The 21532-nt window shown below is 34.8% G+C and overlaps 2 protein-coding genes across 2 annotated transcripts in view; both read left to right on the top strand.

Annotated features, from left to right (window-relative positions):
* The window catches only part of LOC145314400 (ribosome biogenesis protein NOP53), a 19274-nt gene extending 9096 nt beyond the window's left edge, over window positions 1–10178 (top strand). The window contains exons 8-14 of the mRNA XM_080154286.1: window positions 1282–1392; window positions 2442–2560; window positions 3769–3880; window positions 4446–4574; window positions 5002–5066; window positions 9195–9314; window positions 9998–10178. Of these exons, the coding sequence (XP_080010412.1) occupies window positions 1282–1392; window positions 2442–2560; window positions 3769–3880; window positions 4446–4574; window positions 5002–5066; window positions 9195–9314; window positions 9998–10097 (756 nt within the window). The 3' untranslated portion in view covers window positions 10098–10178. The remainder of the gene's footprint in view (window positions 1–1281; window positions 1393–2441; window positions 2561–3768; window positions 3881–4445; window positions 4575–5001; window positions 5067–9194; window positions 9315–9997) is intronic.
* On the top strand, window positions 10120–21532 carry LOC145314396 (uncharacterized). The gene is made up of 18 exons (XM_080154281.1): window positions 10120–10246; window positions 11556–11686; window positions 12427–12527; window positions 13078–13167; window positions 13311–13402; window positions 13641–13773; window positions 13909–14100; window positions 14255–14346; window positions 14557–14691; window positions 14893–15192; window positions 15291–15433; window positions 15577–16035; window positions 16609–16667; window positions 17285–17421; window positions 18724–18817; window positions 20702–20802; window positions 20955–21092; window positions 21231–21532. Exons 2-18 carry the CDS (start codon window positions 11570–11572, stop codon window positions 21347–21349), a joined length of 2502 nt encoding a protein of 833 aa, XP_080010407.1. The 5' UTR covers window positions 10120–10246; window positions 11556–11569; the 3' UTR covers window positions 21350–21532.

Genomic DNA, 21532 nt, shown 5'->3' with positions numbered 1-21532 from the left:
TATATCATCTGAATTAGTTTATCAGATTTTTAAAAAAGAAGAGACCTTCTTTAATAATTTGTTCAACCAACAAGAAATAGGTTCTGGTATCAATTATCAATGTAATTTGAGTCAATTATCTGATCTATTGTTAAACATGTACTGATATTACCAGTCAGTAACTCTCAAATGATTAAAATTGAGAAGGCTTGAATAAATCAAAATATAATTTCTAATTTTCTACTAAGAAGTTTGTTCTTGTTGTGTTATGATTATTTCAGTTTACTTGTTTCAGACATATTATAGTTTAGATGATTAAGTTTAAAATAATCTTATTTATCTTTGACTTCAAAGATATAATTTGCAGTAGAGAAATGAAAAATATACTAGGTGTTTCAGAATTGTCTCAGAAATATTCTGGGACAATCTGATACAGATTCACCAGGCTTTTATCATTGCTTTCATCAATTAAATTAAAAATAAGGATGGTTTATTAGCCTAAATGTAAATTATATAACCTTGAAAGTATCTACTTTAAAATTTTATAATTAGTAAAAGAATATGAATTCTTTTATCATTTTTCATTGATGGATTGGATCATATGACTGAGATATCCAGTTAACAAATAGATTTGCTCTTTAAACTTTGTAAACTAGCTCACTGAAACAAACAATTCATTTCATAATTATAGTAGAAAGAAAAATTGAAACCCAGCAGCCAAGAAAATGTATTTTGAAAAAAATCATAGTAGGGAAGCTACAGCTACGATTTAAGTAAGAGTGGTTATGAACTCACAATACCTTCCTAGAACATCCCTGCTAGTTAGTTTCTTTGGCGTGCTCAGGTAAACCTGTACCTGGCTTAAGCTAGCTGTGCACACATTTTTTTTGTTTTTTTCACCAAGAAGGGGAGAGAAATCAATGGAAAAAATGTTTTCAGTTTTCTTAATTTTTACATTTTTTTCCCTCCAACCACTTATTTTTTATTCCCCCCCCCCCCCCCCTGAGCAGGGGATTTCATGTAGAATATACAGCCCTGAGAGTATGTAGTTAGTTTTTGTGCAGTGCATCGTAGATATTCTGACAATAGTTAACTATAGTTGACAATATTCAACAATGGATTTATTTAAAGAAGCTTTTATTAAAGTAAATTATATAGTGGATTCTCAATGCTCATATGTTCAGCCGTCTATCTTGAATTGCAGTCAAGATAATCACGTTTCATCCTTACCGGTAATTAAAATATTAATCTATCCTAAAAATACACATTTTTAGAATAGATTAATATTTGAATTAATTTCAGGCGGCTATGATTGAGATAGAGAAAGAAAAGAAGGCTAAGAAGTTGGAACGCCAGCTGACCGGAATGTTTCCTACAGAAGACAAAGCTCCAACCTACAGAGAATATCTGGAAGTAAGTGCGTCCCGACAATATTCTACAAGTCTTACAACTTTACTGATGTTTTTTTCAAGAAAAGGCGTGTTGTTGTATTCTAGTATGGCTTCGAAACCGATTAATATCCGGTGGATTAGAACCGGTTCTCAGCCATACTGGAAAATCAAGTATAGCATCATATTACAGACAATTTTTAACGAATATTTTAAAAAATTAACACCAGTTTTGTCAGCCAGGGACTTCCGCCACTCGGGCCTAATAGAACTGGCTTTAGTCTTAAAATTTTTATATATGCGGAAAGCTTTCTATAATGCGACGCTTAAAATAACTATTGTATTGTTCACCAATTCCCTTAAGATCTCGGTAACCAAGGAATCGATCGAATCCTACTCTTCAGGGAATATACCTACTGGTCTTGTGGTGGTTTTAAGCTATTTTCTTGGGGGGTAGAACACCCCGAACCTTCCCAAAAGCAAGATTTTTTACGAATTTTGCGACTTATTCGCATTTTTTTCGGCTTGGTAGGTTAGGTAATTGATGATGTAATCATACCTCTTGGGACAAAGCCCCTAGAAGCTAAGGACGAAGCCGCTAGTGAAAGTTATAAAGGAGCAGCAATAATTATCGTGACCTATTTTGTTAAATCTTTGATACAAGGAGCAATCATGATTCTTGAGTCAATTTGTCAAATTACAATTGGCTTTAATGTGGAGCTTTTGCTGGTCAAACTGCAACACAAACGCTTTTCGCAGGGAGTGAGGGGACATTGGGCTGTTAATTCCACTAGTCCCTAAAGTTTTATAATTCTTATTAATTGGCTTAACAACTTTTGGATCTTTTACTGAATTTTGATTGGTTGTTTCATGAAGTTGAGTGTCCAAAAGTTTCAACAACTAATTGTGATTTACAGAAGGGGTAATTTTGTGTATCATAATATGAGATGTACATCAATATATCGGTCATTTTCTTATCCCTTTTGATAGATCCCTTCGCTTTTTTTGTACTTCTCAAAACTACATAGATCCTTAATCTTATACAAAACTTGTTAATCAGTGATACCATTTCAGGAAATGGCTCAAGGTATTCCAGAACTGGGAGGCAAGGTTGAGGAAAGTGATGATGATGATGACGACGCTGAAGGGGAAGATGAAGCTGGCTTTACCAAGGAAACAAAGCTGAAGACTAAGTAAGTAACAAATATGATTTTGTTCATTTTAGATTCTATATGAATATTAAAGGGAAAGGGGACTGTCCACGAACTTGAGCAAGTGATTCTAGGCACCTTCCAGCAGTGATTCTAAATGTTTTTTTTTTATGAATATACTAGAGTTCTGTCTAATATCATTATATCGATTTAAAAAATCAAATTTCACAATAGTTTTATATAAAAAATACTTTGAAATGTTGAGCATTATTTGACGAAATATCATCAAATGTTTTGTTGAGTTCAAACATAATCAAATGCTTTAAATTACGAAAGTACACTAATAAAACTGTTTATAATATTACATAAATAAGACAAAAACTCAACTCACCCGGTCATTATAAAAAGCTTGTTCTGAAAGCAGCAACATATTTGAGATCTCCATAATACATCCATTATACATCCAATAGTCAAATAAGAGAAATAAGCGCCATCCTGATATGTAGGTATTGTGTGCTTCTTATTTGCAGATAGGCTTTGTGAGTCTTTGCAAAGGTTTCGTGACTTATTATTTTAATATCCATTTATTGTTTGTTTGACTTTCACGAGGCCTTTGATAGTCAGTTGATGGTTCTTCTTGGTTATCTAAAACAAGAGAGCATTACTGATTAGCGTTACAAGTTACCATCCTTTTTTCTAAATTAACATTTTTTATTGAAAAACTTTACTTTTGTGTCACAGCAGTTTGAACTCAACAAAACCTTTGATGATGTATAGTCAAAAAATGCCTAACATTTCAAAGTTTTTTCATATGAAACCATGGTGAAACTTAATTTTTTAATTCGATACAATGATATTACACTTTATAAAAATAGCTGCTGCTCCTATAGAGGCCTCTAAAAGCAATTGAAGTTGGAGTAGACATCCGCTCTTATTCATTTTTTTTTTCTTGGGACGAATTTCCTTGTGACGAATTTCCTTGTGAGGTTGGTTGTTATCTCTCACGAAATAAGTATAAACCTTCCCATGACTTACGAGAACCTACTTTGTTAAGGAGAAACATATCGGTTCAGTGGTAAGCGAGATCCTTCGGTACACACAGACACACAGATATCTTTCTACTTATTATAAGGATGTAATAGCATAACCAGAATCCTGTTTTTATTCAGCAACAATTCACTGGTCTTTTTCATCCATGTGCGCTATTTACAGATAAAATTGTCCTTGTTTACTAACAGTTAATTTTACAGGCAACAAAGACGCAGAGAGATACTGAGGAGAAGAGAAGAATATTTGAGGAAGAAGGCGAAGGCTGAAAAAATTGAAATGGACAAAATTGTTTCAGTTAAAACCTACAAAAAGGTAATTTTTTTTCTTTTCTGTAATTGAATCCAAAATAGGTAGGTATAACTTAAAAATGTTTGGAAGTGAAAATTATCTAAAAATTTCGGGAATAGTCCCTTTCGTAACAACGCATGTTTTTAAAATGGCTCTTTATAGGTTATTTTAGGTAAGGTTTGGTTAGGTGATTGCCCCATTGGGTTAGGCAATTGGCCCCGCGGGGTTAGAGCCCCCTGCAGGGGCTAGAAATAGGAGAAAACCTACTGTGAAAAATACGAAGAATCGCCCCCTTAAAGTGCGTTGCAACGAAAGGGACTATACCCATTTGGAATAGTCCCTTTCGAAGCAACGCTTCTTAACGTTTATAAAACATATTGAGTACATGCCATTTACACCGTCTCGATAATTGCTAAACCGATAGGCTCTTCCAGTGAAGCTTTTCTAGGTCCAAGCAAGCTTTTTAGTTCTTTTAGGGGAGGATGCCTCTACCATTCCAAGAGAAAGCGCCCCTGGAACAAATCTCCACCCCCCCCCCTACCCACTAAAAAATATTCCAACAAAATTTTATAAATATTATTTTCTTCAGGAAATGAACGCGACTGAACGCGCCGTCCAGGAAAAGAGGGAACGAAGGGAGGCACGCGAAGTTGAAAAGTTGAAAGGACCTACAACTCTTTCCAAATACGAATACAAACCTCAAAATATTGAAATCAAGGTTATTTTTTAATTTTAATAAAAGTTTTCCTAATTGCAAAAAAAACTTTGTCATTTAAATATTCATAATATCATAATATCATTAGTTTGTTAGTTTCGTTTGTCCGATGTCATCATACCAGTTACTTTTACAGACTTTAAAACTTATAGGTAGTTGTTTTTCCCTGGAATATGTTATAGCCAACAAGTGAAATAAATCTAAAACTTTATTTAGGGTGCAAATATTAAAATCATTATTTCTAATAAGTGTTGCCCCCCCCCCCCCCCCCAACGACAGCTGAAAATCACGTTGGTTTAGGTTTCGTAATTTTTTTTTTTTCGAATTATTTTCATATTTGGTAAAAGCTGTGTTTTTCCTATTGAATACCCCCACATGTGAAAATTTATTTAATTTATCAGAAAATTAATAATTTGTTAAATTTTTCTAGTTATCAGACGAGATTAGGGGAAATCTAAGAACTCTGAAGCCTGAAGGAAGTCTTCTTGAGGACAGGTTGGTTTTTAGTAGCGAAGCTTTTCTTTTAGAATCGGTCCGTACGTCCGTCCTTAACGGAGAGCCCTTTTCGTTAATTAAGACATGTTAGGATTGTCTTATCAATTTCAAATTTTGCGTGATGATTTCTATTACAGTTCGGTACGATTTAGGAGGCGTAGCAACTTTATAATCGTAAAGAGAAAGTCTGTACGTCTGTTTAGAATATGCCTTTTTGTGTGATATTTTGGAGTAATAATTCCTAGGACAACAAGGTATAATATTATAAGCGAAGCATCTCCATAGATAAATCATAAGAATGAAAGTATGTCCTCTTACAGTATGCTGTATTTACCTAAAAGGGGGGGGGGGGGTTGAATGCAACCCTCTTGTAATCAATGCGCAAATTGCACTTAGAATTCGAATTTCGTTCTGAAACTTGGCATGAGTAGTAGGTCTATTTTCCCTAAATGGAACAAAAAGTTGGAAAAGTAACGGTTAACGGCTGGCGGCTAAGCCGTTTACGCAGCATTTGGCTATTTTCCGGGCTAATCAATCACAAGCCCTAACTATCTAATCCCCATCAGTTTTCAGCCGGTTCTAGCCTTAAGCGCCTAGTACTAAAAATTAAAAAAAAAATATTTTAAGTAGGTAGGTATCATTTAACATGAAATAAAGCAAGAATATGGTTCAAAAAAGGATACCTACCTTACTATTGATATATTTGCCCTGAAAATAGCAAAAAACGTCAAAACGGCTGAGCCAGTTGAAAACTTGTTTGTTCCATCAGCCTGTCAGTCATGCTGGAAAAGACAGTTATTTATTGATAAGTAACGGTCTTGTGCTTTTTTTTATTATATTCCCTTTTTTATATTCCTTTCATTCTTATCATAGCAATTGAATATCTATTCTATAGTTTACTTAGTCCGTTTGTCCCTCCCTGATATTTTTGTGCTTCATTACTGAAGCATGTAAGTAATTATGTATTGGTATTTGTAAACTTTGATACTTTTTTGGTAACTAGCGGCTTCGCCCCTAGCCTCTAAGGGCGAAGCCCTAAGAAGTAATGGGAAGTCAATAGAAATAGAAATATTTGAAAAAGTTATTCTTCGTCTAATTACTCTGTGGTAAAATTAAACCCAGGTTGTGCGCTGTACGCACAAAAAAATCAATTCGTAAAAATTAAACCCAGGTTGTTTGCCGTATACACAAAAATTTAAATTGGTAAAAGGGGGGGGGGGGGGGTTTAATGCAACCATCTCGTAATCAATGTATAAATGGCACCTAGAATTCGAATTTCGATCTGAAATTTTGCATGAGTAATCCTTGGTAGATCTATTTTCCCTAAATCGAACAAAAAATTGGAAAAGTAAAAGCCGTTTTAAGGGTTTTTTTTAGGGCAAAATTATCGAAAATAACAGCAATAAACTTTTTAAAATTTTCTGTTTAACTGCTAGAGTCGACTAAAAAAGGCTGGTAGAAGCTATAAAATGCCAAGAGTAGGTATCATTTTTAGACCAAATAATGTAAAACTATCATTCAAAAAGTTGATTCCTCCGTATTTAATGATGAATTTGCTCTGAAAATAGCCAAAAACCGGCTTTACGGCTGAGCCGCCAGTCGTTACTTTTTCCAACTTTTTATTCGATTTAGGGAAAATAGACCTACCAAGGATTACTCATGCAAAATTTCAGATCGAAATTCGAATTTTAAGTGCCATTTATACATTGATTACGAGATGGTTGCATTAACCCCCCCCCCCCCCCCCTTAAACCCAGGTTGTTCGCATACACAAAAATAAAAATTTGGTCGTTATCCTCTTAGAAATTTTTTTTTCAATTTTGTAACCCCCCCCAACCCCACCCCACCCCCCCCCCCCCCCGACTACCGACGAACAACTATTTTAGGTTAGGTTAGGTTTTAGGCTAGGGAGCCGAGCGCTGCGGCTAGGCAGGCAAGGGGACCGAGCGCTGCGGCTAGGCAGGCTAGGGAGCCGAGCGCTGCGGCCAGAGGATAATACCAACAAAAAAAATTTTGGGGGGGGGGATTCATAGGGGCTTTGCCCCATGGTGCAGTGGGGTTCTCCCACCCGAATTACTGGTTTTTGTTTACAAAAATAAAAGAAATATAATATTTTGGAAGTTTGGATTTTATGTTATTTTTGAGGGGTTGGGGTGTCCCACCCCCCAATAGCTTAAAACCACCAGAGGACCAGTAGGTATATTCCCTGAAGAGTAGAGCCCAATCAGTTCAGCGGTTACTGAGATTTTACAAAAAAAAATGTAAATAAATTTTTTTGGGGGGTTGGGTTTTTTAGTTTTTTTTTTGGGGGGGGGGGTTGGGGGTGTCCCATCCCCCAAGAAAATATTTTAAAACCATCACAGGACCAGTAGGTATATTCCCTGAAGAGTAAAGCCCAATCGGTTCAGTGGTTACTGAGATCTTAGGCTTCAGACGGACAGACATCAATCTACTTTGTATTATAGACGAGCGGCTTCGCCCTTAGCCTCTAGGGGCTTTGCCCCAAGCGGTTTAATCAACCTATTTTTGTGTTATTTTTCATTTTTTGGGAGGGGGGTATTTTTCATTTTTTGGGGGGATTAGGGGTGTCCCACCCCCAAGAAAATAGCTTAAAACCATCCCAGGACCAGTAGGTATATTCCCTGAAGAGTATAATCCAATCGGTTCAGTGGTTACCGAGATCTTAAGGGACAGACGTACGGACGGACAGAGAGACATCATTCTACTTTATATAATACTAGCGGCTTCGCCCCTAGCCTCTAGGGGCTGTGCCCCAAGAGGTGATCAAAAAAAAAATTTGGCGAAATTCTTAAAAGGACCATGGAAATCTAAAAAAAAAAAAAAAAAAAAGGGGGGGGGACTTTTTGGTTTTTGGGGGGGTTGGGGGTTCCCACCCCCCAAGAAAATAGCCTAAAACCACCACAGGACCAATAGGCATATACCCTGAAGAGTAGAATCCGATCGGTTCAGTGGTTACCGAGATCTTAAGGGACAGACGGACAGACAGACTGACGGACAGACAGACATCGTTCTACTTTGTATTATAGAAGATATGCTAGGATTTTTAAAAGCGAAGCTTTTCTATAATTAGGTTACGTCCGTCCGAGATAGATAGCTTTTGTTCGTTAATTTAGGCATGTCAGAATTGTCCTATCTTTTTCAAACTTTGCATGGTAATTCCTGTAGTAGTTAGGTACGATTTAGAAAGCGTAGCAACTCTATAATCATTACCAGAATGTCCGTCCGTCCATTTTAATCATGTTGATTTTTTTACTTTTTTAACAGCAAATTTTTATGTGATCTAATTATCCGTTTGATCTGATTTTTGGAGCATTGATTTCTGGGACAAAAAAAGTACAATATTATAGGCAAAGCAACTCTATAATCAAGTCCTAAAAATGTAAGTATGTCCATAAGCATTATCCTGTTTCAAGCAGTTTTTCAACAAAATTACTTACAATTTTGCTTCGACTCTTATACTTTTTATTCTGATTATTCAGTTCTGACACTACAAGTGTTAATTTCTACCGTTTGTTCTACCGTTTCAGTGCTTCCCTTTTATGGATGTGGCCCTTCTTGTTTTATTTCTGCACTACTTAAAGATAAAAATAATTGTCCTCGTTTCTAGATACAAATCTTTGTTCGACCGTTGTCAATCCAGATTTTGTATTGTATATGGCAGTGTTGCGGATCCGGATCCGCAAGGATCCACATTTTTTTGAGTCCAAGGATCCGGATCCGCAAAAAAATGCGGATCCGGATCCTGGGGTATAAATTTATGGAAAAATTTACCTAAATTTATATAAAATAGTTACTTACAAATTTTGAAATATCAGGTAACCTTGTTAAGATCAGCTGATTCACTCCCACACTCTTCTCTCTTACATTGACTTCGAGATTAAAGAATAAATGTTTTTGAAAAATTTGGTGATTTTATTTTTATTGTCAAGGATCCGGATCCGCATACAATCAATGCGGATCCGCAACACTGGTATATGGAAATCATCTAATAACGTTCGAAATATAATCTGTCACTGCCGAGTCGCTACAAAAGAACATCTATACTTACACATTTATTTCTGTTTAATGCTGCGCTGCATGTGCACCCAAATAATCCTTGTTGTACAGGTTCAAGTCCCTGCAGCGTCGTAGAATTGTGGAGACTCGTGAGTTCCAAGTTGCCAAGAAGAGGAATGCTAAGGTTGTCCTGAACAGAAAGCGTCTCATGGGATTCGAGGAAGAACTTAGGTATGTGTTTTAGTATTTGTTGAGTAGCTACCTACTCTATAATTCATAGTGTCTGTTCGTCTTTTTTGAAAAAAGACGTACAGTTTTCACTTTTTCCACTAATTAAAAAAATATTAGTGCTTTCTCGTCATGTGAATATCCGTTGGGACATCCAAATCGATGGTCTCCATGAAGTTTGTCTCTCCGTCCGTCCTTCCTTCCATCCATAACCAATTTTTATTTTTCATTTTTAATCAGATTTATTTTTTTCCCCTGCTGCAAATTTTTTTCCCTCCTGGTTACTTTCAAGCAAGGAAGGGGGAAATGGAAAAAAAATTCAGAACTCTTTATTCTATTTATATTATCCCCCCTTTCACACATTATTTTAGTTTTTCACCAAGGAGGAGAGAAAAATGGAAAAAAAATGTTTTCATTTCTCAAAATTTTTTCATTTTTTTCCCCCAACAACATAATTTTTATTTTTATTTAGCATGGTTAATTTTGCAGGATATACACCCCTGATTTTTTTTGGAGTACCTCAGGGTTGTTAATTTGGATCTGGCATGGTCGTTGCTTAATGTGTAACTGTACAGAAACGGTGATTTTTGCTCCTTTGTATTTAGGGTCTGGTTGCAAACCCCCCCCCTCCCCCCTGCTCCTCCCCCGTAAAAAATCGCAAGTTTTCATTTTATTTCTATATTTAGGGTCCACAATGATAGAGTGAGACAGAAGAAGAAAAACAAGAGCTTCAAGATGACCAAGTCACGGAAGATGAGTAGTACTCGCATTGAAAGCTTAATCTAAATTTATATATTACTTTTACAAAGTAATAAATCTTGCGGCTAAGAAGTGAACCGTTTATTTTTTACAAATGTTTTTTTCAGATTTGCAAAGAATGACAATGGATTTTTTATGATTCTGCTTTAGAACAATTTGAAGAGAGAAGAAATCAGGTATGAATAAAGATGATGATTTTTCAAATTATCGTTATAATAAAGTAACAGGATGTGTGTTTGTCTGTGTGTCTGTACCGAAGGATCTCGCTAACCTCTGAACCGATCGGGTTCTCCTTAACAGGGTAGCTTCTCATAGATCCCGAGAAGGTTTTTAACTATGTTCGTTGAGGTTACCACAACCCTAAATCGCCCCTAAAAAAATTAACAATCTCCCCCCCCCCCACCAATTTTTTTTAAAAACTAAAATAAAAAATGGGGGTTTTTTTATAGGACCCATTCCCCCCAATTTTTTCTCCTTTTTTTGTTACTCCCAATTTTTAAAAATGGGTTCTGGGATTCAACTCTCCCCTCCTCAAGTGTTACTAGAGGCCTGTAGAGGCAAAGCCGTTAGTAAATTATAATACTCTGAGATCATGTAAAGTTTAGAACTATCCTATATACTTATATTTCTAACCATGCATTTAGTTAGAATACCTTAATTAGTTGCTATTTGTTTCAATAATCCATTTATTAACATCAAACGCTTTTAAATGTAATAAAGTTAAATTTTTAACAGAGTATTGTCATGTCTACAAAAACAAAAAAATAATTGTCCGGTGCAAATGTAAGAACTTTAAAAACAAGGATGACAAAATCCAAAAAGCAAAGCACTAAAACGGTAGGACAAACGGACATTAACATTTGTTTAGTGTTTGAACTGAAAAATCAGAATATAAAAGTATAAGAGTCAAAGCAAAATTGTAAGTAAACTTGTTGAAAAACTGCTTTATACAGCATAATTATGGACATACTTACATTTTTATGACTTGATTATAGAGTTGATTTGCTTATAATATTGTTCTTTGTTGTCCCAGGAATCAATATACCAAAAATCAGATCAAACGAATAATTATATAACAAAAATCAATATGTTAAAAATGGACGTACGGACATTCTGGTAATGATTATAGAGTTGCTACGCTTTCTAAATCATACCTAACTACTACAGGAATCACCATGCAAAGTTTGAAGTCGATAGGACAATTCTAAAATGCCTAAATTAACAAAAAAAAGCTATCTCTCGGATGGACCGACCGACCCTAGTTATAGAAAAGCTTTACTTTTAAAAAGTTTTCCGGAGCTAAAATGTTTTTAATTGTCTAATTTGGCAAAAAAAAATTACTCAGAAAGGGTGTGATGGCATTTTTTGTAGGCAATGATGGGTCCGTCGCCGTTTTTAGCTTTATAATCATGTTCTTAATAAATAAACTTACGGCATTTTCGACACTCCCTTAATTTAATTAGTCTATATATGTCTACTTATCAGGAAAGACGGCTACAATGACGTCAGAGCACAAGAAGGCCATGTACAACCTGGCAGAGGGATGGCTGGAGTTAGAGTCTGATCCTGGCCTCTTCACTCTCCTCATGGAGGATATGGGTGTTGAAGGGGTTCAGGTAATCATTAGATAAATGTAACGGGATGTTTGTGTGTATATACTTACTTGCTATACTCAAGTTCTTTTTCTTCTAGCTCCTCATCCAAAGGAATGGTTGAAAATTTCTGCTCGTTTCAGTGTTGATTCACCCATATATCACTGGACACTGACAGATATAGTTCTTTTTTTACAGTGAACCTTCTTATATGTATGTCTAGAGAAGGTTTATACCTAAATCATCTCAAGGAAAAAAAATACATTTTTAAAAACTAAAATTGAATAAGGAAAGTCAACTACCTACCCTTCGGCTTCCCCCTACTCCCTTACGTTTCTCTTATTTCTTGCTTTCTTCTAGTTTTTAAGTTATTATTATCGACCTTTGGGAATAGTCCCTTTCGTGGAAACGCCCCTTTAGGGGCGATTCGTCGTATTTTTAAATGGCTTTTGGTAGGTTATTTTAGGTTAGGTGAGGTTATATTGGGTTAGGTGATTTCCCAACAGGGTTAGGCAATTGGACCCGCAGGGTTTGAGCCCCCCGCAGGGGCTAGAAATAGGAGAAAAGCTACTGTAAAAAAAACGAAGAATCGCCCCTTAGGGAGCGTTGCCACGAAAGGGACAATAACCCAACTTTTTAACATTTTCTGAACAAAGAGAGAAATCCTCTTTGGTTTTTTGATGATTTCATTTTTGTATTGATTTATTGATATTATTCTATATATGGCCTTTTTTTGTAAATAATAATAATACTTATTTATCAAGGTTGAAGAGATCTATGATCTTCAAAGTGAGCCTCTGATAGAAAAGAAGCCTTGCTATGGAGCTATCTTCCTATTCAGATGGATAGAAGACAGAAGATCCAGGTATTGTTAATATTTTTCTTTCACTTGTCCATCCAAATTTTCTTCTTTTTTTAAAGAAAATATTCAGGAATAAGGTACAGTATTGTCCCCCAACGTATAGGTTTCGTGATTTTTTTCTCTCGAATTAATAACGTTGTTGGTATTAGCTGGAAAATTATAAATGGAATAGGAATAAGACAATAAACGATTAATAGGTGTGCGTGCAGCCCAATGATGACAATTAAATTAAGTTATTCTATCGTTAAAAATTATTGATTGAAAATTTGCATCGCTGGTGCATGGTAATAAACTATCCAATAAATAATTTTTTAACCATTTTGACCTCCAATATTCACCTGCTTCAAAGCAGAATTTTTGTTAAGCTTAATTGTCTTCCATTGTTCTATCCCTGGTATTGCTGTTTTGTCAGAATTATAATAGAATCTTTCGTGGATACAACATCTGTAAACTTTTTCTTCCCTGGAAATGATATATTAAAACTAATATTCTCTACCTATTCTTTCAATAAATATTGCTCCTAGAAAATTTATAAACAATGATTTTTGTTCAGGAGAAAAATAGTAGAGGAAGAAAGTCTTTATGTTAAAGACGAGGAAAAAATTAACAATATATTTTTTGCCCAGCAAATAGTTCCAAACAGGTACTTTTAAATCAAATATCTATATTTTTTATTGAAATAAAATATTCATATTGTTCAAAGAATTTTTTTTTTAAATTAAGCATGTAAAATTTATGAAAAAGATACTTGTAGTAAAGGAAAAATTATCTTTTATTTTATTTAAGTTGTGCAACACATGCTCTTGTATCCATCCTGTTGAATTGTCCACAAGTTAAGATTGGGGACACCCTGCAAAATCTTAAAAATCATACACAAGGTAATTTAATAAGAACTAAAGGATAGTAAGATAAAAAGAATTATAGTTATCACTGAGGGGCCGTAGGTATGAACCAATAAAGCAGATTAATTTTATGATTTCTATTTTAATATAAAAAATTGTCATTGTAAACACCCATGTGTTATTTGTTGTATTTGCTTCATATGTGATTGAAAAATATACATCAGTTTTACATACGTTATTCTGTTAATTGAAATAATATTCCTTTTTTTTCTAGAAATGAACCCAGAAAATAAGGGTCTGGCAATCGGTAATTCTGCGCAGCTTGCGTATGCACACAACTCTCACGCAGTTCCACGCGCCAGGCGAAGGTTTGAGAAGAGTAATGCTCCTTCCTTGCCAGGCTCTAGGTAGGAGGAATATTTTACCCAATCACAATTAATACCCAAATTCAGAATTTATTGTCAAAAATCAAAGGAAAACCCTTACTACTTTTTATAATAGTATTACATTTTTTATTTGTGTTTTAATTATTTTGATTACAGGTACACTGGCGAAGCCTTCCACTTTGTTAGCTACGTGCCCATAAACAACAGGCTTATAGAACTTGACGGCCTCCGCAAATACCCTATTGATCATGGACCCATAGAAGACCCGGATAACTGGACTGAAAAACTGAGAGAAGTGATTCAGCAGAGGCTTGGCATGGCTAAGGGTGGCGCTCCTATTGATATCAGGTTTTCATTTCATAGTTTTTTTCTTTCAAAAATATAATCTTAGTTTGGTACCTAATGAAAAAATTTTTATGTAAGAGTATAATATTATGATGAAATTTACAAAGAACTCATACTAGATCTGTGGAAGACAATCTGATCATGTTTTATTTTTTAGATTTGCATTAATGGTGCTGGTACCAGAATCTCGAAAAATTAACCAAAAGAAGCTTAAACTGCTAGAGTACAACAGAAATACAATATTAAAAGGTATATTTATTTTTTATTCTCAATGTAACCTATAGGCAACGTTGAGGTCCTTTTTGTAAGATGAATCTTTTTACCCAAATTTCTTAATAATCTTTTTAAAAACCGCCTTTATCAAATCAAAGCCAATATTTTAATCAAACTCTTCAATTTGATTCTGTATAATAAAATGGCACAACAATTTAAAAAACTAGTAAATCATATGTTTTTTAGCTTTGCAACAGTTACTTGAACTGTACAAGATGAAGAAGGTATCAAGTGACAAATCTAAGTCTGGCCGCAGTACAAGATCTTCCAATGGTCCTCCTAAGTACACGGATGATGATGAAATACTTTACTTGGACCCAGGTAATTATTGATTGATTGGTTGATTGATTGATTGACAAATAGAGTTATAGATAAATTAAAATCTTTGGTTATAGAAACAGACTTCAAGTTCTTCCAAAACTTTATGTTGATAAAGATAGACTGATTTTCCAAAAGAAAGGATTGAAAATTGATTGATTGCTTGATTCAAAGGAAGATTTATTTAATGACTCTACTTTGTAGGTACATCAGAAGAGGCAATGCGGATAGACAAAGATGTATCCGCTGTTCTTAGTGACTTTAAAACTATTTTCAAAGAAGGAGTCACTGAAGCAGACACTGAATTAATCAAACCAAAGAAGACTATTGATGCTACTATCAAGAAGGAAAAAGAAGAAAAGGCTGATGTTAATGAAGCTGATATTAAGAAAGATGATGATTCTATTGAAGATTCTATTACTGAAACTACACAAATACTTGAACAAGTGAAGAATGAGGAAGAAAAGGAGAAACTTGATATTACAGCTAAACTTTCCTTGCCTGGTAAGAAACTCATTTTCTATACTATTATATTTGGATGTTGATAAAGAATAAAAATACTCTTGAATGATGTTGCCATTCTTACTATTATTTCTTTTTAGACGCATCAGGAAAGCCTGTCAACAAACCTTTGCTTCGGGTCTCTAGAGGCAGTTCAGCCGAATCTACCCAACAGCCACTGTCTCCTTTCCAATCAAATCCATTGCTGACCGCCCATGACTACTCTAAATCGCCTCTAATGGAGGTAAAAATATCTACCTTTTATAGAGTTTCTTTAATCTTACGTTGAAATTTAATCAATTTAAAACCTTGATTTTGTATGAACTCTATATGCAGAGCACATTGTCATTTTATACATCATTCATCTAAAAAAAAACTGTTTCTTAGGGCTGTGAAGAGTTTGAGGAAACCCAAACGGCCTGGATTGATGACAACGAAAACGACACTGAAATGGACACTTCTGACAACTACAACGAATCTCATGACAAGTCCAAAGACATAATTGAAATAGAAGACAATTCACCTGAAAGTACAAACATTGAGGAAGTCAATTGCGATCCTTTAGCTGAAGAAGATAATCTTGCTGCTGAGACAAAGGCTGGCACTAGCTCAGATAAAGATCCATTGTGCGTCAGCCCTGAATTGGTTGATGTCAAGTTTGAAGACAGCACGGAAGCAGACCAAGACAAAGATCCTCTTGAAAATGGTGTTGATAGCACAGAAAAGGCTAAAATTAACGAACTTGTAGTAAAAAATGAAAAGGTTGAATCCGAAGAAGAAATTGACCACAGATGGCCGTTGTTCAGCTACAGTCTTCACCAAGATTACCCGGATTTTGATCCTTCAGTAAGTACTCGGCACAACATTGGCAATATTAGGACAAACGACTTACTTTCCTTGTAGTTTTATCATAATATTTTAACAAATAATATATACCTATCTAATAATTATTTAAGGAAAATTTTGTAACAACAATATAATCTGAAAACAAAAGCAAATGACTGCAAATATTAGAGACTATTTAAAAGTTTGTTTGTTTTTAAACTGACGTACAAACTACCATAGATGACAAGAAGCTACGTTGCTACAAAAATAATGGAATATTGACTGTATTAAGGGGGGGGGGGGGGTAATGCAACCACCTCGTAATCAATGCACTTAAAATCCTAATTTCTTTGTGAAACTTGGCATGAGTATTGAGTAACCCTTTTTGGCTATTTTCAGGGCAAATCCTATCATTAATTTCGTAGGAATCAACTTTTTGTACCTAATACTTTTCCAATTTTTTGTTCGATTTAGGGAAAATAGACCTACCAAGGATTACTCATGTCAAGTTTCAAAACGAAATTCGGATTGTAAGTGCCATTTGCGAATTGATGACGTGATGGTTGCATTTATATAAAATCCTTTACTTTTAAGGTACAAATATTGATATCTCCAAATGAGTTTCAACCATCAGACTTACTTTCACTACTAAGGTAATTAAACTTATTTTAGTATTAAAATTAGAGTTTTAAGGCTTAAAAACATTAATAGAACGATGATATTTACCAAATATGTGTATTCCTTATTGAATAGAACCATAGGCAAAAAATTTATATATTTATATTTGGTAAATATTATCGTTCTACTACTATTTTTAAGCCTTAAAACTCACTCCTTTACGGAATTTTGGCACAACCTTCCTCCCCCCTATTAGAAAATTAGAATTCTAAATGTTAAAAAGAGTGCAACATGACTAGTATTTATTAAATCTTTTTTAAAAAAGAAAGATAAAGTAATTGTATCTACCCCAGGGAGGGAGAGCAAATTGGATTGTTTATTACAATAATCACCAAAGTTTTATAATAACATTTTCTTATTTGTTGGCTTAACTACTTTGTGGACTTTTATTGATTTTTGATTGGTTGGTTTATTAAGTTCATTGTCAAAGTGTTTCAACCACTAATTGTAATCTACAAAAGTAAAAAAATTTGTGTGTGATCATTGGGGTGGGGATGTACATCATTTTATCGGCCATTGTCTTATCCCTTTAGATCCCGGACTACCCTGTTTATTTGGATCCAGATAAATCTATACTCCATTGTCCGTTTAGGGGCATAGAGTGCAGCATTTACCAGACTGAGCTAACCTTGCGGGACGAAATGGAGAAACATAACAAGTTTGTGAGTGATGATTGTAGGCGGGTTCATGATTATGATGAGTTTATCAATACATTCCTTTTTATGCTAGGTAGGATTTTACAATTTTTAATATGGCTTATTGTTTGTATAATGTACTTTTTACCACTAATTGAAAGCAGTTTTTGTGCAATGTTTTGTTTTGGAAATGTTAATTTACAAATTTCAGTGTCTTGTTCAGCAGAGTGCATATTCTGCACAAGAATTATTTCCCCTGCTGCAAAATATTTCATTTTTCCCCCCTTAGTTTTTTTCCTCTGAAAAGGGGGAAAATTTGATAAATTTTTCTAGTACCTACTCTTTATTTTGATCATTTTTTACCCATTCCACATATTTATCTAGTTTTATCCCCCAAGAATGGGGAAAAATGTGTCGAAACCTCTTTATTTAATTTGTTTCCCCTTTTCACATAGCAGGTTAAATTTACAGAATATACACCCCTGTCTTGTTGAATAACTTTTACTGGCTGTAGATTTATTCTATCACTAGCGGCTTCGCCCCTAGCCTCTAGGGGCTTTGCCCCAAGAGGTGATAAATAAAATTAAGGCAAAATTCGTTAAAGGATTTAGGAAATCTTCTACAAAACATAAAGGACCAAGGAAATCTTCTACAAAACATAAAGGACCAAGGGAATCTTCTACAAAACATAAAGGACCAAGGAAATCTTCTACAAAACATAAAGGACCAAGGAAATCTTCTACAAAACATAAAGGACCAAGGAAATCTTCTACAAAACATAAAGGACCAAGGAAATCTTCTACAAAACATAAAGGACCAAGGAAATCTTCTACAAAACATAAAGGACCAAGGGAATCTTCTACAAAACATAAAGGACCAAGGAAATCTTCTACAAAACATAAAGGACCAAGGAAATCTTCTACAAAACATAAAGGACCAAGGAAATCTTCTACAAAACAAAGGACCAAGGAAATCTTCTACAAAACATAAAGGACCAAGGAAATCTTCTACAAAACATAAAGGACCAAGGAAATCTTCTACAAAACATAAAAGACCAAGGAAATCTTTTACAAAACATAAAGGACCAAGGAAATCTTCTACAAAACATAAAGGACCAAGGAAATCTTCTACAAAACATAAAGGACCAAGGAAATCTTCTACAAAACATAAAGGACCAAGGAAATCTTCTACAAAACATAAAGGACCAAGGAAATCTTCTACAAAACATAAAGGACCAAGGACCAAGCAAAAAAAAGGGACAGACGGACGGACGGACAGACATCAAGCTACTTTGTGTTATAGATAATCATCTGTTGCAATAGATAAGCTTATTCAATTGTTCAATGTTAAAGATGTGTCTTTAACAAATTGATAACATATTCAATTTTTATTTCAGCTGAACAAGATATGTTAGCAGATTTAGTAGAGCATGGATTAGGATTCAAAAGAACAAAAATACAGCCAGAATTACCACCAAAAATTGCAAACAAGTAAGTCATTGAAGCAAGAATAATCTAACAACATTTCTCATATTCATTCGAATCCGGTGGATAGGAACCGGTTCTCATCCATACGAAAAAAACTATGTCTATCATCGTATTATATCCAGCTTTCTAAGAATGTAAAAAAGTACTATCATAAGATTAAAACCAGATTTTTTAGCCCGTGCCTTCGGCACCTCGGGGCTTAAAAACTGGTTTTAATCTCTTAATTTTACATTCTATATCTGCGGAAAACTGTTATAATACAATGCGAGAAATAACTATTATGTTTAAAATAGATATGGAAATCCGTCAAATTTTTGGGCCGGATTCGGATTCCGTATTCTTAAAAGAATCCTTAAAAGAAATGGCGGATTCCTTGCGGATTCCGGATTCTTATTTTTGGCGGATTCCGGATTCGGATTCCGGATTCTAGCAGTATTTTAAAAAGGATTTTTTTTAAATTCTAAAAAATTAAGTGCTACATATGTCCTAAAAATTATTGTTCTTGGTGTTCTCTATAATTCACTTCCGATAATCGAACCAGATTTTAAAAGATTTTATATGTAATGATGATAATCTTTGCCTTCCAAAAAAAGCAGTTGAAAGAAAAAAAACAAGACGCTAAAGGGGGGGGGGGGAAATGTGGTGACTCGTGCCACGACATACCAGCAATTTTATTTTGGGTGCTACTCCCTTAGTTTTAGAGATAATTGGGTGAAATCTTTTGGGCTGGGTCACTAATTACCCCAACTAGAGGTATCTTTCAAAAAAAACGGCGGCGGGTCCGCCGCTCCCGCCATTCGCCGCCTTTTTCCGCCGCCGCCAAAAAAAAAAAATTTATTGCATTTCTCGCCGAATTAGGCAATTTGGAATCATTTGAGACCATGTTATTTTTTTCAAAAATTTTTCCCCTTATAACCAACCCTGCGGGGGGACTTAGTCATTTTGTTCAAATTCTCGTTTATCAAGGTATATCTTAAATTCAGTGCCTCTCCTAAGCTTTTAAAGATATTGAGATAAAACCTTTTGAGGTAGATCAGCAAAAAAATATTTGAATAAAAAATGGCAGCGGTACCACCGCTCCCGCCATCCACCGCCATTTTCCGCCGCCCACAGGACGGCTTGTAAGGGGAAAAATTTTTGAAAAAAATAATATGGTCTCAAATGATTCCAAATTGCCTAATTCGGCGAGAAATGCAATAAAAAAATTTTGGCGGCGACGGCGGAAAATGGCGGTGGACGGCGGGAGCGGCGGTACTGCCACCATTTTTTATTCAAATATTTTTTACTGACCTACCTCAAAAGATTTTGTTTCAATATCTTTAAAAGCTTAGTAGAGGCACTGAATTTAAGATATACTTTGATAAACGAGAATTTGAAAAAAATGACTAAGTCCCCCCGCAGGGTTGGTTATAAGGGGAAAAATTTTTGAAAAAAATAACATGGTCTCAAATGATTCCAAATTGCCTAATTCGGCGAGAAATGCAATAAAAAATTTTTTTTTGGCGGCGGCGGAAAATGGCGGCGAATGGCGGGAGCGGCGGACCCGCCGCCGTTTTTTTGAAAGATACCTCTAGTTGGGGTAATTAGTGACCCAGCCCAAAAGATTTCACCCAATTATCTCTAAAACTAAGGGAGTAGCACCCAAAATAAAATTGCTGGTATGTCGTGGCACGAGTCACCACATTTCCCCCCCCCCCCCTTTAGCCTACCAAAATTATGAATCCGGAATCTGCTATTAAAAAATTGGTTCCGGATTCGGATTCCAAAATTGGCTCAAAAATTGGGCGGATTCCGGATCCGGATTGCCAACCCCAGTTTTAAATATACAATATCTTTATGTGTTATTTTAATCTAATCATAAAGTTTTATAGCAAACATTCAATTTAGGAAACCAAGTAGTATTGCTGGAAAGAAGAAGCTTAAGAAAAAATCCGCAGCTGCTGACGACTCAGAATCTGATTGGTCGGATGAACCTTCTGCAAAACAATGTAAGTGTTCTGATTGGTTAAAATTTTGTCTTGGATAATTTTACCTGTATTCTTATTGGTCTCTGAACCTATAGCCAATAAATGAAAGAGTTCTTATTGGTCAGAATTTTTAGTACCTGGAATTTTATGATTAATATTCTTAAATTTGTCAGGTAAAGTTCTGTACACAGATACCAGCCTGCCCAAGGGATGGAAAAGGCGGGTCAAGAAGCGTGGTGGATCAGGTCTTTCACACAGCAAGTACACAGTCACCCTCTTGTCCCCGGAGGGGAAGTCTTTCAGAACAAAGGAAAAACTTCAGTTTATCAAAAATACACTTATGATACCTTTCATTGCACAGTCATCTTATTGCTTCAATTTACTGAGTAAGGATCTAATCTACTGTACTTATTTAAATGAATAACTGAAGTTTATTTGCAAACTGCAGGGAGAGCTGAAAACATACCTTGAGAAGGTAGAATCAGACCTGAAGGTTGAACAGTTTGATTTCTCTGTCACTGGAAATAAGAGAACCATTGGTACTAGAAAGAAAAAAGAAAAAGACTAGATTTAAATATGTTTTATCAACATTTTATATCATGTTTTTATATCAGTATTAATTAAAATAAATTTTTTATTAATTGCTACATCACAAGTTCTCTATGAAACACAAATTTCAACATAGATATCAACTATAGAATTATAAAAAAAATCATAATTAATTTTGTATTTTATAATATTTTATAAGGAA

The sequence above is a fragment of the Acartia tonsa genome, chromosome 3 (genome assembly GCF_053477335.1).
Source record: "Acartia tonsa isolate MP-2025a chromosome 3, ASM5347733v1, whole genome shotgun sequence".
Classification (NCBI taxonomy): Eukaryota; Metazoa; Arthropoda; class Copepoda; order Calanoida; family Acartiidae; genus Acartia; species Acartia tonsa.
The sequence above is the reverse complement of the archived record's forward strand: the minus strand, read 5'-3'. Positions and strand labels throughout refer to the sequence as shown.

Excerpts from the sequence above, each read along its gene's own strand:
- LOC145314396 (XM_080154281.1), top strand. The coding sequence starts at position 11,570 with ATGACGTCAGAGCACAAGAAGGCCATGTACAACCTGGCAGAGGGATGG. Across the intron at positions 20,803-20,954 it reads TGAACCTTCTGCAAAACAAT|GTAAAGTTCTGTACACAGAT; the intron begins GTAAGTGTTCTG and ends TAAATTTGTCAG. Across the intron at positions 21,093-21,230 it reads GAAGTCTTTCAGAACAAAGG|GAGAGCTGAAAACATACCTT; the intron begins AAAAACTTCAGT and ends GCAAACTGCAGG.